The 16,285-nt window shown below is 34.1% G+C and overlaps 1 protein-coding gene across 1 annotated transcript in view; it reads left to right on the plus strand.

Moving 5' to 3' along the window:
* Positions 1 to 2,896: 2,896 nt before the first annotated feature.
* Positions 2,897 to 16,285, plus strand: part of LOC131674147 (uncharacterized) — a 145,318-nt gene continuing 131,929 nt past the window's right edge. Inside the window, exon 1 of the mRNA XM_058952668.1 lies at positions 2,897 to 3,301. Within this exon, the coding sequence (XP_058808651.1) occupies positions 3,226 to 3,301 (76 nt within the window). The 5' untranslated portion in view covers positions 2,897 to 3,225. The remainder of the gene's footprint in view (positions 3,302 to 16,285) is intronic.

Consider the following 16,285-nt stretch of genomic DNA (forward strand, 5'->3'; position numbering starts at 1 on the left):
CTTACAGAAGCCCACTGAAATTAAAAATTGGCATAAAAAAGTAAGGATGACTCGCTATATTAGTGTTTTATATTAACTCAACAAGAATACTCAAGCAATTGATCCAATTCATGATTTCTGAAGCTTATATGGGTAATTCTAGGCTATTTCGATTGACTTGTAACCTTTAGGTTACGGATTTTTTTTTAATTTGGCACAATTGTTGTACACATAAAACTGAGATTTTTCCCAAATTTTGGAGACGATACAATAATTATATCAAAAGTTATTAACAATTAAAGAAAAATGATAAAAAATTTTCAAACAGCTATATTTTAAAAACTAATAAAGATATCGAAGTCGGATTTTTTTCAAAATACTTATAATGCCTTAAAATTTCGAAATAATTACAACAATAAACAATAAAAATTTTTTTTCGAAAGTTATTAACTTTTTGTTTAAACAATTGCTAATATCTCAAAAAGTATATTTTTTTTTTTTAAAATTCTTGCTCCTACGTATTCCTGAGGATTTTTGCTATCGAAATCAATCATAAAATTCAAGGGCCCGACATATCGGAAAGCGTAGCCCTAATCAAAAGAAGACGCCTCGGCGTAAGGCTGCGGTAGCGCTCCAGCGGACTCACGGTCGAAAGGTACTCTAGCTTTAATCTAAAAAACTAATAAAGATACGGAATCGGAGTTTTCCCAAATTACTTATAATACCTTGAACTTTCGAAATAATTACAACAATAAACAATAAAAATTTTTTTTCGAAAGTTATTAACTTTTTGTTTAAACAATTGCTAATATCTCTAAAAGTATATTTTTTTTTTGAAAAATTCTTGCTCCTACGTATTCCTGAGGATTTTTGCTATCGAAATCAATCATAAAATTCAAGGGCCCGACATATCGGAAAGCGTAGCCCTAATCAAAAGAAGACGCCTCGGCGTAAGGCTGCGGTAGCGCTCCAGCGGACTCACGGTCGAAAGGTACTTTAGCTTTAATCTAAAAAACTAATAAAGATACCGAATCGGATTTTTCCCAAATTACTTATAATACCTTGAACTTTCGAAATAATTACAACAATAAACAATAAAAATTTTTTTTCGAAAGTTATTAACTTTTTGTTTAAACAATTGCTAATATCTCAAAAAGTATATTTTTTTTTTGAAAAATTCTTGCTCCTACGTATTCCTGAGGACTTTTGCTATCGAAATAAATCATAAAATTCAAGGGCCCGACATATCGAAAAGCGTAGCCTTAATCAAAAGAAGACACCTCGGCGTAAGACCACGAAAACGGCCTGCTGCCGATGCGACGTACACCGAGGCATCTTCTTTTGTTTAGGGCTACGCCTTCCGATATGTCGGGCCCTTGAATTTTATGATTGATTTCGATAGCAAAAATCCTCAGGAATACGTAGGAGCAAGAATTTTTCAAAAAAAAAATATGCTTTTTGAGATATTAGCAATTGTTTAAACAAAAAGTTAATAACTTTCGAAAAAAAATTTTTATTGTTTATTGTTGTAATTATTTCGAAAGTTCAAGGTATTATAAGTAATTTGGGAAAACTCCGATTCCGTATCTTTATTAGTTTTTTAGATTAAAGCTAGAGTACCTTTCGACCGTGAGTCCGCTGGAGCGCTACCGCAGCCTTACGCCGAGGCGTCTTCTTTTGATTAGGGCTACGCTTTCCGATATGTCGGGCCCTTGAATTTTATGATTGATTTCGATAGCAAAAATCCTCAGGAATACGTAGGAGCAAGAATTTTAAAAAAAAAAAATATACTTTTTGAGATATTAGCAATTGTTTAAACAAAAAGTTAATAACTTTCGAAAAAAAATTTTTATTGTTTATTGTTGTAATTATTTCGAAATTTTAAGGCATTATAAGTATTTTGAAAAAAATCCGACTTCGATATCTTTATTAGTTTTTAAAATATAGCTGTTTGAAAATTTTTTATCATTTTTCTTTAATTGTTAATAACTTTTGATATAATTAATGTATCGTCTCCAAAATTTGGGAAAAATCTCAGTTTTATGTGTACAACAATTGTGCCAAATTAAAAAAAAATCCGTAACCTAAGGGTTACAAGTCAATCGAAATAGCCTAGAATTACCCATATACCCTTCGGAGAGCTCATGTGGTTAGAGATCAAGTCGAACAATAAGGCGTTGGTTTATTTGTTGCAATCTATTAATAATTATTTTGCATCATATTTTTATTATTTCTTTTATTATTTTCTAAAAATAAATTTAATAAAGATTACGATAATTTTTTTCTTGCACAAATATTATATTATTTCAACTTTTAATAGTTCTTTGATTTCAAATTTTTCTAGCTACTTAAGTCATATTTAGTGGGTCAAAATACATTGAAAATACCTATATAAAAAATATTTTTAACATTATATAATAATTTTTGTCAATTATGATTAAAATGCGAACCTTTATATTAGACTTTCCTTCTTCAATAACTTTATAATAAAATATGGAGTTTCCATTTCTTCGCTTTTAATTTTTAATTCGATTCTACACTGTAATAACGAAAAGATGTTCTATTCGATGATCTTTTTAAGAATTGAAATTTGAAAACCTGTCAAAATTTTTTTCACAAGTAATATTGCAAAAATGAATACGATATGTTGATAACTTTACGATGACAGTTACTAACATCTATATACAATCTCATGAAATTTCCTGTTAACAGGAATGGTCTAGACGTTATCGAAATGACGTGTCAAAGGGCGAGCGTATATTTTTTTGTGAAACAGAAAGGAGGGATGGGTCGCAAGCTGGCTCGTGTGGCAGTGGTAGTAGTAGCGGTTGCGGCAACTAGCGACGTCTATATAGAGAAGCGTGATGCCGCGCGAACCCATGCGGCCGACGGCAGTATCACCCCGACTTCCGTGACGGGAGGGTTGTTCTCGCGACGCTTGCGTTATCGCACGTGCATTTGTTGTATTTTCACGGTCAAAGCTCTTCGAACAATGTCAGTATTTACTATTTCTCGTTTAATACATTATAAACGTCAAGCTAGTTGACAAATCATTCTATTGTGGTTGTAAACGTCATTTTTGTTTTTGTGTTTCGTGTGATTTTGATTTGAAATCGACGAAATTTATTGCGATGATTTTTCGAAATACTTTACCTCCTTCATGACTTTAAAAGGTTTTGCTGCTGCTAGCAGCGTCAAGTGAATTTTCTACTCTAGTTTATTTCATCGTCAAGGCCATTACTCACAATGATCAACATAACAAAAAGCTTTGCCCGATCGTTCCCTTTCACTTTGCTACTACTGATCACCTACGTTGCTATCGGTAAGTCTTAATTATACTATTCGGAAAAATGTAGATATCATTTTTATAACTATCTAAACACCTGGGAATTGTATTATTGTTATTGAAAGTTTTATATTACATAAAGAAATGAAAGTCATATGTCTGCGTGGATTGTTATATTTACCATCAAAGGCGCTTTTGGTTCAATTAAGTATTACTTATAAATTACGGGCATTGGGAATAATATCGAAATCCTGCGATTTGACAACTTGTAGAGGATTGTTTCTACGTATTATGTTTTTTCTTGTAAGTTCCAATAATTTATTAAAAACTTTATGGACTATAAAGTCTCACCATAGTGAAAAATACTCTACATGAATATTTTTGTTCTAGTTTTCATAATAGGATTCCGGTGAAAAAGTGTCATGCATTTATTTTAATAACTGGGTTAAGAAGATGAAATTCGAAATTTTTTTTGTATACACTTTAAATTTTTGTGTAATCGTAATAACAAATGAACGATGATATGCATTTTTATTGCGATCATTAACAAAAGTAAAATTGTATACAATAATTACAGCAGATATAACGAGTTACTGACGAGATAGCTCTTATTTTGAGAAAATATCAGTTACCACCATTGTTATTTCCAGGTCGAAATATATTTTTTCAAGCCCTGTGTGGAAAGTACGTTTCTGTTGTACGCTCAAAATCGAATTTGTGCACGTATCAAAAAGTACCGTGCAATACCTGTTCAGGAAAGAGATTCTCGTCTCGTGTGACTTTTTAGCCTTGTTTCGATCGGGTCCAAACACCACACGAGACAAGAATCTATTTTCCCGCAGTTGTACTGCTACATGTTCATTTCAATTATTCTAATCTTGTGTTAAAGGCTAGCACTGAAAAAATCACGGTAATAGTATCATCAATGTTACGCATACAACTATAGGCGTCTTGCACTTTATCAATTCGTGCATATACTTTCCGATCAGCAATTTTCGTTTTCAATTGAGCTGGCTCATTGAAAATGTCTGCCCTCCGACGTGTAATCCTTTTGAAAACTATTGAGAGTCGGCAAATCCAGGGCGGTACATGAATAGATTTCCTCGAGTAGGTTCGAAAGTTAAATGATACTGTGACTGGATTTACCGTCTTGAATGGAAGCGCGCTGCGTCCTCTATATTTGCGCCCCTCCGCAAAGTATACACCAGTGTGTGTAAGAGTTGCGCGCGGAGCTCAGATAGGTGGGCTACAAGTATACGAACGTAGTTTCGATCGAGTCGGAAACGAGAACTAGCAAAAACCTTTCTTGTACGTGTCGTTTCGTGAAATCTTAGCTGATCTCGCCCCGCAACTTTCGTCCGCGACTTTATTTTAGAGTTGCACAATCCTGTATTAACTTTCTCACCTCATCTATTACTTGACTTACATGCATTTCTAAGACTTAATTTTTTTAATTTCATTTATTTGTTTATTAACCAACTTTGCTATAAAAATGTAGTAAAGTTTTACAGAGGATATGCACGTACCTATACGTAAGTAGGTATAACAGAAAATACAACTAAAATAAAACAAGTAAGTAAGACTAAGGAATAACAATATAAGATATCTAAATTTAAGCCAATTTTAATAGCTCTACTGTGTTTAATATATTCATTTCCAGTAATTACGTGTATTTTTCTTTATACAGTTTTTAACAATTCATTTTTTTCTTTTTATTAATTGTACTTTCCAAAGTGTCAATCCAATTGTTGCTAAATTTCTAATAAATTAGATAGTATTTTTCAACGTTTTATTTCACATATTTTTAACAACTTAAAAATATTAAAACGACGAAATTTTTCTTGCTCATTGGACTTAGTTAAATAATTCTGATAAGCTAGTCGCGTATATATAAAGTTTTAATGCTCGAAAAGTGAGGTGAAAGAACATGACGAAAAGAATCATTAAAAAAGCGAGGAAGAGAAGCCAGAGGGGACAATCACTAAATGTTGAATAATCTTAGTATTTCAGAGAGCGAAATCTAACTGCGGGACTACAATGGAATTGAAGAGGTAAAAAAGAAGAAACCTAAGGGATCTTGGCGTTGGAACTGGGCTCAATAATGCATTTAGTGAAGCGAGACTGGAGCGCTGATGATCGAAGTCGGCTACTGAATGAGTGAGTAAAAACCCTCGAGACGTACATGGGAAAGTCGAGCGAGGAATCGTGGCGCGCTCGTGCAGCGTGAGAGAATGAGGGAGGGAGAAATGCACTCGGCGAAAGCTTCGTTAGCTCCGTTACGCTAAGGGCTGTTGCTGGCTGTTTGCTTGCCGGGCCACTTGACAGAGCGAGCAACCGTTCGGCGCATTCGCGCGAGATTATGAAGTGACAGTATCTAATGCAATTCAGTCACCCTGAACACCAGCTCTAGCTCGCGCTAACTAGCAGGCAAATACGTGACAAAAATTTACGCTTTATATTCTTACACAACTGCAAGCGCGGTTGCAAGCTGTGTGTGTGTGTGTAATAAAATGGAGCCCCTTCGACGCGTTGCTGTCAGTTTTGCTAGGTGTGCTGTTGACAGTATTCCGGCGACAGTGATGCATTACCTCATTAAATTCATCATGCGCTAACGTACCTACTAGTTCTTGACGTACGACCTATCATATCAAGCAGCTATTTTTCTTTTCTTTTGGATGTAGGATCAGTCACAAATTACAACAAAGATGCTAACGTACTTTTCTCTCAAGAGTTTCACCGATGAGTCCAAATACATATTTTTCGAAGATTTAGTTAGCTTTAACATATTTCATTATCTGCATAAAAGTCGAGTATGCAATTGCTATGAATTTTATTATTAAATTAGAAATTCGAATTTGATTTATAAGATAAATCTTGAGTTAAGTCGAATAAAAACGACGCAGAAAGACCAAAGCAATTTTTTGATACTTTGTTATTTTTTGTTATTATTACTTCAAGAACTACGTTCGTTTTAAACATTGCAGAGGTATACTAGTTATCCATGTGCATTAGTTTTCGTTCTCGATATTGATGAGAGGTATGTAACCAGTCTCCTCTACGACTTTTGGAAAAGTGCAGGAGGAGCATTTCTACAAGCATCATCACTTGACCTATAGTTTGTGGTGGAATTCGAGCCATCAAAAGTTACAACAAGCATATGAAAATTTTATTTCTGAAAATGTCCATATGCTTGTGCTCTAACCGGCAACCTTTTACACAGAGGACTGAGTTTTTACCCACTGAACCACCATATGAACGAATACAATACAAACTAAACAAATTACAGATTATAGAAGCGATCAATGAATAATATTTTATTGAAAATACATAATCAAAACTACAGTTGTTATTTTTTTACTTTTGTTTTAAAAGTGTTTATTTAGTTATTAATAATACATCTATAAAAGATGGAGCATATTGGTTAGCTAAAAACTTTAAGAACATTATACATAATGGATAGCTTTTATAATTCTGCTCAGTATTTCGATTGAAATATCTTATTTCTCAGGCCTTTTGTTTTCATTACACCGTTGATTCTATTCAATTGAACAAGTTGAAGTGTGATCAACAACTCATGTTTATTTTTCAACATGTTTTCACTAAAATACACATAATAGAACTCAAGTTGATTATTTATGTATTATTCGGTATCGTGATATCCATTTTAGTTATAGACATACTAGTGAGCCTCGGCCTCTTGGTAGTATCACTCCTAATGAGGAAAATGTTATCATTATAGATTGATTGAATATCAATTTTTTAATAATACTAATTATAACGTTTTCTTAATTGTGATAAATTGTAATGGTATCACAGTAATTGGTATAGAAATCAGTCATGAAGACCATGAAAAAATCATGAAAACTTGATTATGATGGTTATTTTATAAAAGGATTAAAGTTAGAAATGGCGGGTGATTGAATATACATAAAAAATTTGACTTATAAAATAATAATTACAAGTGTTTCGAAAATAAAATAATGAAAAGTGCAGTACGACTCAAAATTATAAATAAAAATATCTAAATACTTAGAGTGCACGCTGTCGTTAGTAATTACCGTTTTATGGAGAAGACGCATTTTGACAAAAGGAGAGGATAATTAATGAACTCACTTAAATATTAAAAATGAGAATTATCATCTTTCATATTTATAAATAAAATGATGACAAGTAATAAATAAATTATTAAATATTATGAGATATTCTCACATACCTTTCAAAAATTATAAAACTGGTCTAAAAATTGTAATTTTGATTGTTACTATGAAGTGTCAATTTTTAATATTAAATTAAGTCGTTCGTTTATTTGTAGTAAAAAATTTACTTTAAAATCGTCAACTTGCATGTTAATTTTACTTCTTTTAAAAGTTGTATACATGTGCGTATTTTTCATAATAAATAATCATTTTTATTAAGTAGTATATTTCATCTTTCATTAGTAATAAAGAAAAATTCCATTTTTATTATTATTATTATTCATATTGCAATAATTACAAAAATCAAAGATGATGATTATCATAATATTATCCTAAAATGATTAAGCGGCGGAATCGTGTTTAAATAATCAATCATTGACTAAAAACACAAACAAATCAATTTATAAATCTTATGACTTAAATAACTTTCTTAAAAATACGTCAATCAAGCTGAAACTTGTTTCAGATGATAGATGATAAAATCAATTTTCCTTCCTGTTAATAGAAACATTACGAAGAAATGTGTAAAAATGAGAAAAAAAAGTAAATAAAGCCTGGATTCACCATCTTAATCTATGAAAGCGTTACGCGGCTGCCACTGCTTCATGGCTACTTCCATGTCACTCGGTATCAGGACTATCGTGATAAACCACATTATCGGGACGTGTATTTTGATTCAAATTAATTAATTACGGCGCATTAGGAAATTGATAAAAAAATGTAATGTATCAGAATAAAAAATTTGTACTTATTTCGAAAAAGCAATGTATTTGGAAATATTGCTTGTAGAAACATTAACAATATCATAGTACGAAACAGTGATTGACTGATCAGCTACTGCAGGAAAAAGTTTTTATAGAGGTAGATAAGATACTTAATTTTGAGGTTCGTTAGATGAAAACTCAAAATGACATCACGTAACCAGGCCGAGTGCCAGTCTCACTCGTTGCTCGTTTCACACCACTTATCTGGAAATAAGCCATGTACCATGGCCTTCTTTCTCTTCTTTCACCTTTCTTCTTTGCGCTCTTATTACTTTTACTTTCCCGCGCAGTACAATATATTCTCATCTCCAGCTATCCTTCCTTCAATTATTTTTTTTTCTTTTTATTTCTTTCCTCTCTCAACATCAACGACTAACTTGGTTCCGTCGTTGATTCTCTCTCCTTCTGATTTATTACTCGAGCTGATCCATTTTCTTTAATTTTTGTACGTCCTTTTTACAGCTTGGTTTTGCAAATATTATGCTTTATTATGATACTCATAATATATCTTCCGACTGCTCTTATCCCCAATTATTGCATTACATTCCTTATATATTTATTAATTATAAATGTTATCCAATTTTATCTCTACTTTTTGTTAGTTATACAGTTTTTAAATATTATTTGATGTCATATTTGGAATAATATTTTATTTTGTCATGCATCTATAAATGACAAAAATTACGATTATAATCGTGGATAAATAAAATTTATTCACATCATATATGTGTAGCAACAGCTAAAGATTTATGTTAATTGGTCATATTCTAAAAAAATACGGCTTTCACAAATCAAAGTTTTGAAACTGTAAAAAATTCTGAATTAAAAGTAAATTTATGAACAAAAATACATCTACATAAACACTTTATTATATTTCAAGTAATTTATTTTGAAATTAGCAAAAAATACGTGGGTGTATTAATAATTCCTTAGAAAAAGATTGTATAACTATTTTTTTTAAGTAGATGTGTTTTTATTTTTCAATATAATCTCCTTTTAGCTCAATATACTTCTCTAACGTCCTTTAAGTTTTTGTAAGTCATCAGAAAAATATTATTTTAGGAGTTTCTCAAAGTAACCATTTGCTTGTGTCATGATCTTCTCATTCGACATGAATCGCTGTCCGGAAAGGCACTTTTTTAAGTTTGGAAATACAAACAAGTTACTAGAGATCAAATCTGGTGAATACGGTGGATGGTCTACTATTTCGAACTTCAATTCTTGAATTTTGGCCATTGAAACTACACAAGTGTGCACTCGTGCATTGTCTCGATGAAACAGAATTTTTTTTTTGTTCATATGATAACGATTTTCTTTATTTTTTACTTAACCGATTTAATAACGAAGATTGTTTGTCCTTTCTTAAACGTGCATCCCAAAAAGTAGCGACCATAATTTCACCGGCTGTATTTGCCTTCTTTAAAGTCCATTCACTTTCATAATCCATTGTTTTGACTGTTTCTTCGTTTCGGAAGTGTAGTGATGTATCCATATTTCATCTACAGTTATAAATCATCGCAGAAAGTGATTCGGATTACGGTGGATATGCGCCAAGAAGGTTTTAGCGGCGACTACACGACTGCGTTTATTCTCAACTGTGAGCAAACGCGGCATCCATCTTGCTGAACCTTTTTCATGTCCAATTTATCATACAATATCGAAATGACAGTATCTTTTGATACCCTCATCATTTTAACTATTTCACGCAATATCAAATTGTAAACAGTTGCAAATACAGGAGCAGAAGCGTGCGGACAATTGTGTATGGTTTTATTGTACACAATAACATGCCACAAATCAGCGTATATGAATTATTACACTATATTACTGTGCACAATAATTTATGTCTATAATAAAATTGTGAATAATTGTCCGCACGCCGGGGCAGATACATCATGAACTGCATCTAACTCAGCTTAGTTTCCTTTCAATGTAAGGTCTTTTAAATAGAAATGTTTTATCAACGCTCGGAATTTATTTTTTCCATTGTTGAAGGATAAGCAAAAGTTGTTCACTTTGATGGACGATAAAAACGGAACCACTTGATGGATCTGGCTGAAACTTTGACAACACTCTTTAGTTAAAAAAAACGCTAGCAACATAAGTCGTGATACCTTGCGCGCCATCTCTTGGATTTTCTAACGACTTATTGGCCCACCCTAGTATAAAGACAAAGTCGACTAAGAAGGTTATTTTATGACTTTTATGAAGTTGTTCCGCTATGAAAGGAAAAACGAAAGGACCTTATTTCCATAAGTTTTTAAGAAGATTCATATTGAGTGACTACCTTCAATTTTCATACAAGCCTTTCCTCATTGTACTAATAATTCTAAGAGTACTGTACAATTTTTTTATCACAAATTCTGAGAAGCAAAATCGACTTCTCGTTTTAAGTCATGAGATTATTAATAATTTTATGTTTCAAATCATTTTTAAAATTTATCGCCAAGCATGCAAAATTCTAATAAGAATTCTGTTATAACTTATCAATTTTAATGTTTTTTATGCCTGGTAGAGAAAGATATAGTTTTTCATAATACTGATATATTAATCATTGCTAAAGCTCTTCATCGATATCCATAAAGAAATTTCATTGCGACGTCCCTCCAAGCGTTTGCCTGAAATATAATACAAAGGTACTTGAAAAAAATTATTATCGACAAATCTTCATACCTAGATTGCGACTAAATGAGCAGTGATTTCTACATAAAAAAATTTAAAAAGCAATTTCTCTTATACTTATTTACGCATATGTACTTGCGTGTATATTTGCAAAACATTACTGCGTAGTTGTAGCAAAGTTAGTTAATAAACGAATTTTAAATGAATATTTTGTTTTCTCAGCGTGAACATAAATATAAATGACAGCTAGCTGGAAATTAAAGTATGCTTTTTAACTTTTTTATGAAGAAAACACTGCTCAAAACGTTCTAGGATTGATTGGTAGTATTCAAGGTATGAATATTTATTAAAGATAATTTTATCGAGCACTTTTGATTTATATTTTAGACAAACGATTGATAAAAAGTCGTGAAGAAATTTCTCCATTGACGGTATATCTATGGATATCGATGGAGAGGCCTTAATAATCCTCTGTATGAAATGTAATTCGCCTCTACTTTTTCCTGAAAAACAGTTTGAAGCTATTTTAGACCTGCCATTTTCCTGTATTTTTACTGGACGTACGAGAAAATTTGATAATTCAGGGACGTGTAAAGCTTGACAATTGAAAATATAAAGAATGAAATTCGGGATTGCCTTGAAATGTTGACTACTACTATACACATAGTACATGTATTCAAAACTATAATTACGTTTAAAAATATTGGGAAAATCCTCTAATTGTAAGTTTACTTTTATATCAAAGTTCCAAGAATAAATTAAAAAAGAAATGATATAAACAAATCTAAGTTAAAGGAATATAAAAGTGCAATCGACATTGTAATATATATCGAATGTCATGTATAATCCGCAAGACAAGTTGAAGTTGACGTAAGCTCGCGCAGTGGGTTGGGTTCTCGTTCTCTGGCGACACCGATGGCAGCACTCGATAATGGAGTAATATAGTGACTTGTACATATAAGGAGTTGATTGTCACGTCTCAACGATGTACTCTGCTGCGTATATACACAGCTTGGGAATAGTGTCGTTTCTTGGTCAAATAAATCAGATCCTCGCAATAAAACACTGCACGTTTCCTTTGAACAATGAAAATAAGGCGAGAGTGATGCGCTTCCGCGTTGTGGAGGAATGATGGCAGCCCCAAGCGAGCGTGCGTAATCTAATGCATACAACGCTCGACTCTCTCGCTCTTGAGCTGTCTCTCTCGATTAAGCTTTCGCTCCAACGAGCCGTGAGTCTTGCTTCTAAAGATCCACTCAATTGCGCACGAAGCTTGCTCTTCAAGACTTACCACCGACTGACAATCTTTCTTACAATGCGCTTATAATCATAGATCGAATAAGTATGAGGATGTGCTTCAAAGCTGTATCCCTTACGGTCGTTAAATCCGCTCGATTTTTATGAAAAGCTCCTTCGATAAAGAAAAAATTTCGTCAATAATGTCAAGATGTTTCAATATAGGTTTAACGGCGCCATAACCGTAAATACTAGGAAAGGCACGAAAAAAAGAAACTTTCGTTGGGTTTTTCACCATGCGAGCAATGTTGTTGAATTTTTCAAACAAAGTAAATATAGTGAAGATTCCACACTGTTTAGAGAAAATGAAAAAAAGTCTCTTTCGAGCCGGGTAGGTAGTACCTCAATCCAAGAGAAAAAGAATTGCAGCAACAGCAGCGGCGGCTTTCCGTCTCGTAATTTTTGCTAGCCAGTCATGCGACAAAGGTCAGGCTGTTAGCTTTGTGGCGGAGAGTCTGCTGCTGCTGCGTAAATCCGATTTTAAGCTGCGTACAGTAGGTGCTCCGTACGGTCGAGGTCGATGGTGGTGGTCGACTCGCAAATCCGCGAAAGTCGGTGTCTCGGTGCATGGACTGCCATGTGGATCTTTGACCTGATCGAAGCCACGAGGAAATTACGCCTCACAGCGTACATATCGGTTTGCGAGCGGCCTCGTTTGACTATGAGAGTTTCTTTTTTTTTTTTGTTTGCCGGTTACTCGCGAGCATGGCGAGGGAGATTGTAAACAGAGCGGAATTGAAAGAAATATTTTATGTGTTTGCCAGACGACGCATGGACTTGTCTGTATCCTAGTTTCTCTTCAGTTACTAATTTTAAATTTACTTTTTTGAATATGCGATTTCAAGTATGTGGAATTCGATGTAAGCACGAATTTAGGGTATTGTATAATAATACAAAAAGTGTGTATAATATTTCGGTAAGCGTCTGTTGACGCAGTAACCAAAGAAAAATAACTAGAAACAAGCAGTAAATAAAAATGAGAATCAATTAGAGTAAGCGCTGCTGCGAAAATAAGGATAAAAGTCGTGGGCGCGTATATAAGTGCAAGGACCCGATGGCGTAGCTAGCTCCCTACCAGCACACAATAGTATATAAGATCGATACTTAGTTACGCGGCAGCAGTGGCGAGCGTCAACTACCTGCGACTTTCCATGTGTGTGGTCAGAGTCGCACGCGCGACCACCCACGCAACACCTACCTGCGTATATGTGCCACCCATCAAAATTAGTGAGCGTTACCGCTTTTCTACACGATCAATCGGTGCCTGCTCGTAAATGATTCGCGTTATATATAAAAAAATCAAAGAGGATAAACCAAAATTAATGAGGAAAAACCAAAATGAGGAAAATCCTACTAGTTTAAAAGAATTTTTCGCTAAATGGAGCTGCACAACAATATTCTTTTGTATCAAGAGGATCCTCTTGTAAAGTCAAATACTTTTGTTACAAAAGAATTTTTTCTTTATCAACAGCATTCATTCGAAATTAAATTCCTGCTGGTACAAGAAAGCTGTTGTTGTTTACGTTTACTGAAAATAGCAGCCTGTATTAACCGAGCCTTACGTGTACACCCGCAGTACTACGAGCTTTTTCTATCTTTGTGATTCGTCCTTTTTGTGCGAAAATAAGCCAACGTTCGTGTGTTTGTCTTATTATCTGTAATCCTGTTTTATTCTCTCGTCGAAATAGTCTACACCTACGCAGAGGTGCCCAATTACCTACTGTTAGAAATTAATATCGCGTTCGTGTATCTTTTTTTGTTTGCTTATTCTATTTCTGGTTCTTGGTTTTTTTTTACTTATGAATGTAGTACGTCAATATTACAGTTATAACGATGTTTCTCTTTGTGGGCATAGCTTTTCAGATGATTGAATATTGATTACTAGTTGTAAATAGATTTATCTCTAAACAAATATACTCGAGGAGAATGTCGAAAGTAACTCTGCCCACTATTATAGTGAAGACGGAAATTGGATGGACAAATGCAAAATGATGGATGAGTGATTTAGGGAATGAGAATCACTATTTCCTCAGGCCATGTAATGAATGAGCTAATAATAAACAACATCCACTGGACGATCGACTAATGATTATACTATTAATTTGTAATCAATGTTTTCCACCCACTGAAAATAAAAATTCGATTAAAGCTCTCTTCCGATAGCTAAGGATGTATACAGTGAGAAATGATTTTCAGTTATAGTCGGCTCATCGGTCTTTGGTTATCGAGGTTCACATTCAACTTTTATAGAGCCATATCACTGAACTGTCGTTTCCTGTTCCCACAACTTGGAGTTCTAAATGAAAGAAAGGCAGTGATCCAAAAAAGTTGCGCCATGGTGTGTATACATATAGAAGTGGTTAGCACGTACATTGGTGTCACCTAGGCGCTTAGCGATTGTTTTTGGTTAGTCGAAGGGGCGAGCGAAGGTTGTGCAGAGTTCACTCGGGTATCGACCTAGATTTTGTTGTTTTTCTTTGCTACAACGAGCGCGCAGGCACATCTATAAGCCGGGCGCTCACCAAGTACATACACATATATATAGAGGGACAGCTTGTACACAGCGCTAAAACTTGCACGCCCAACCGACCTATAATGCCACTGCGCGCTCGCAATCAAACATTCATGCTTAACTGTCGCCCCCCCCCCCGTCAGCTTGCTTCATGGCTTCTTTATCTCGGCTGTTTACCTTCCTATTGATCTTCTCCGCTGTGTAAGGCGCGCTTTCTTTGTTTTCGCAATTTGCGAGATACTCGTCAGCTCGAAAATTGTTGTCCCTCAAACTAGCCGAACACATTTGATCAAACAAATGTATCAGTATATAGTTGCATTATGTCAGCTGTAGTTCTATTTGGTCGTGTTAGCTCGGAGTCGTTTCGAAAATCTCATTATTGATAGCAAGCTACATGCATTCGCTTTAGGCTCATAAAATTACTGGTACACTGCTAACTCGATACTTAAACTCGATATAATCTCTTAATAAATGAGTCTAATAAATAATAACGAGTAATTCTAGACATTTCAAAGATATTATATTATTCAATGCAATAAAGCTTTATGTTTATGAAACTTTCTCCGTATTTTAAGATGTTGGTTTCGAGAGAAGTGGAAAATCAATCTGTTAACTAAGAAAGACGCTGCAAACGAACCACAAATGAAATTGTCTCATATTTTTCCAGGATAATTTGCTACGAATTACGTTCTGCGGTAGCTCATTTGGATTTCAGATTCGTCGTGTGCTCACGCGTAAATTTGCTTATACTTAAAATACGTTCAGTGCGCTTCGAAAACAGCTCGAGCTACCTTAGTACTTGACGCAATCTCTTCAGTGTTTTACCGCGAATTTTTTTTTTTTTTTTAACATCCCTATGTTCCTTCTCTTTATTTTTTATTTTTAAATTCTAGTTCGCTTTCCAAGCACGCACCGTGCGAGATAAAAAGTAAAATAAGCATAGCGCGCGCGTTTTTTCTCTGCCGACGTTCTCCAAGCCGAAAAGGATTTCACATTGAGAATTCAGCTTCTTGAATATTTTAATTTGAATGTAGCTCTGGCTTTTATTCGAGATCATACTTTTCAAAGATGAATAGGTAGATTTGAAAAAATCCACAAGGTTTCCAGTCGACCAATTAACTCCGGTTAAAAGACTCTTTTTAAGAATAGTTTCTTCACTTTCATGAAATATTTAGAAACGATTTGCTTGCATTTTAGACTAATTAGAATTGAATTTTTCATAGATTAGATAGTGTTTTTCCTGCATTTTTTCATACAAGTGACATATAGCTATTGAGCTTTAAAGAAATATCGATTCCATTTGCATGGCGATCCCCATGCAACGGCCCATAAAACTTCTTTACGTGTACACACCTCGTTGCGATATTTATTCATATCGTTAACTTGTGCCCTGAAGCCGTAAAAAAGAATCTTTCCAGTTGAATTCCCAACGTCAAAGAAAAAGAGAGAGCTCGGGTCGAGCTCGTCGACATTTAGAACTTGACGCAACGCCCCACCGTAGAAACGTTTGCGAAATAGCGTCACCCGATCGATTCTCTTTTGCTCTTTTTCCAGAGAGCAAAGAACGGAAAAACGCGTAGAGAGAGAGAGAAAAAAAATTTTGATTTTTCCAGTGTCGAGCAAGTTTGAA

This window comes from Phymastichus coffea, unplaced genomic scaffold (assembly GCF_024137745.1).
Source record: "Phymastichus coffea isolate CEN01 unplaced genomic scaffold, Cenicafe_Pcof_1.1 PCOF00215, whole genome shotgun sequence".
Lineage (NCBI taxonomy): Eukaryota > Metazoa > Arthropoda > Insecta > Hymenoptera > Eulophidae > Phymastichus > Phymastichus coffea.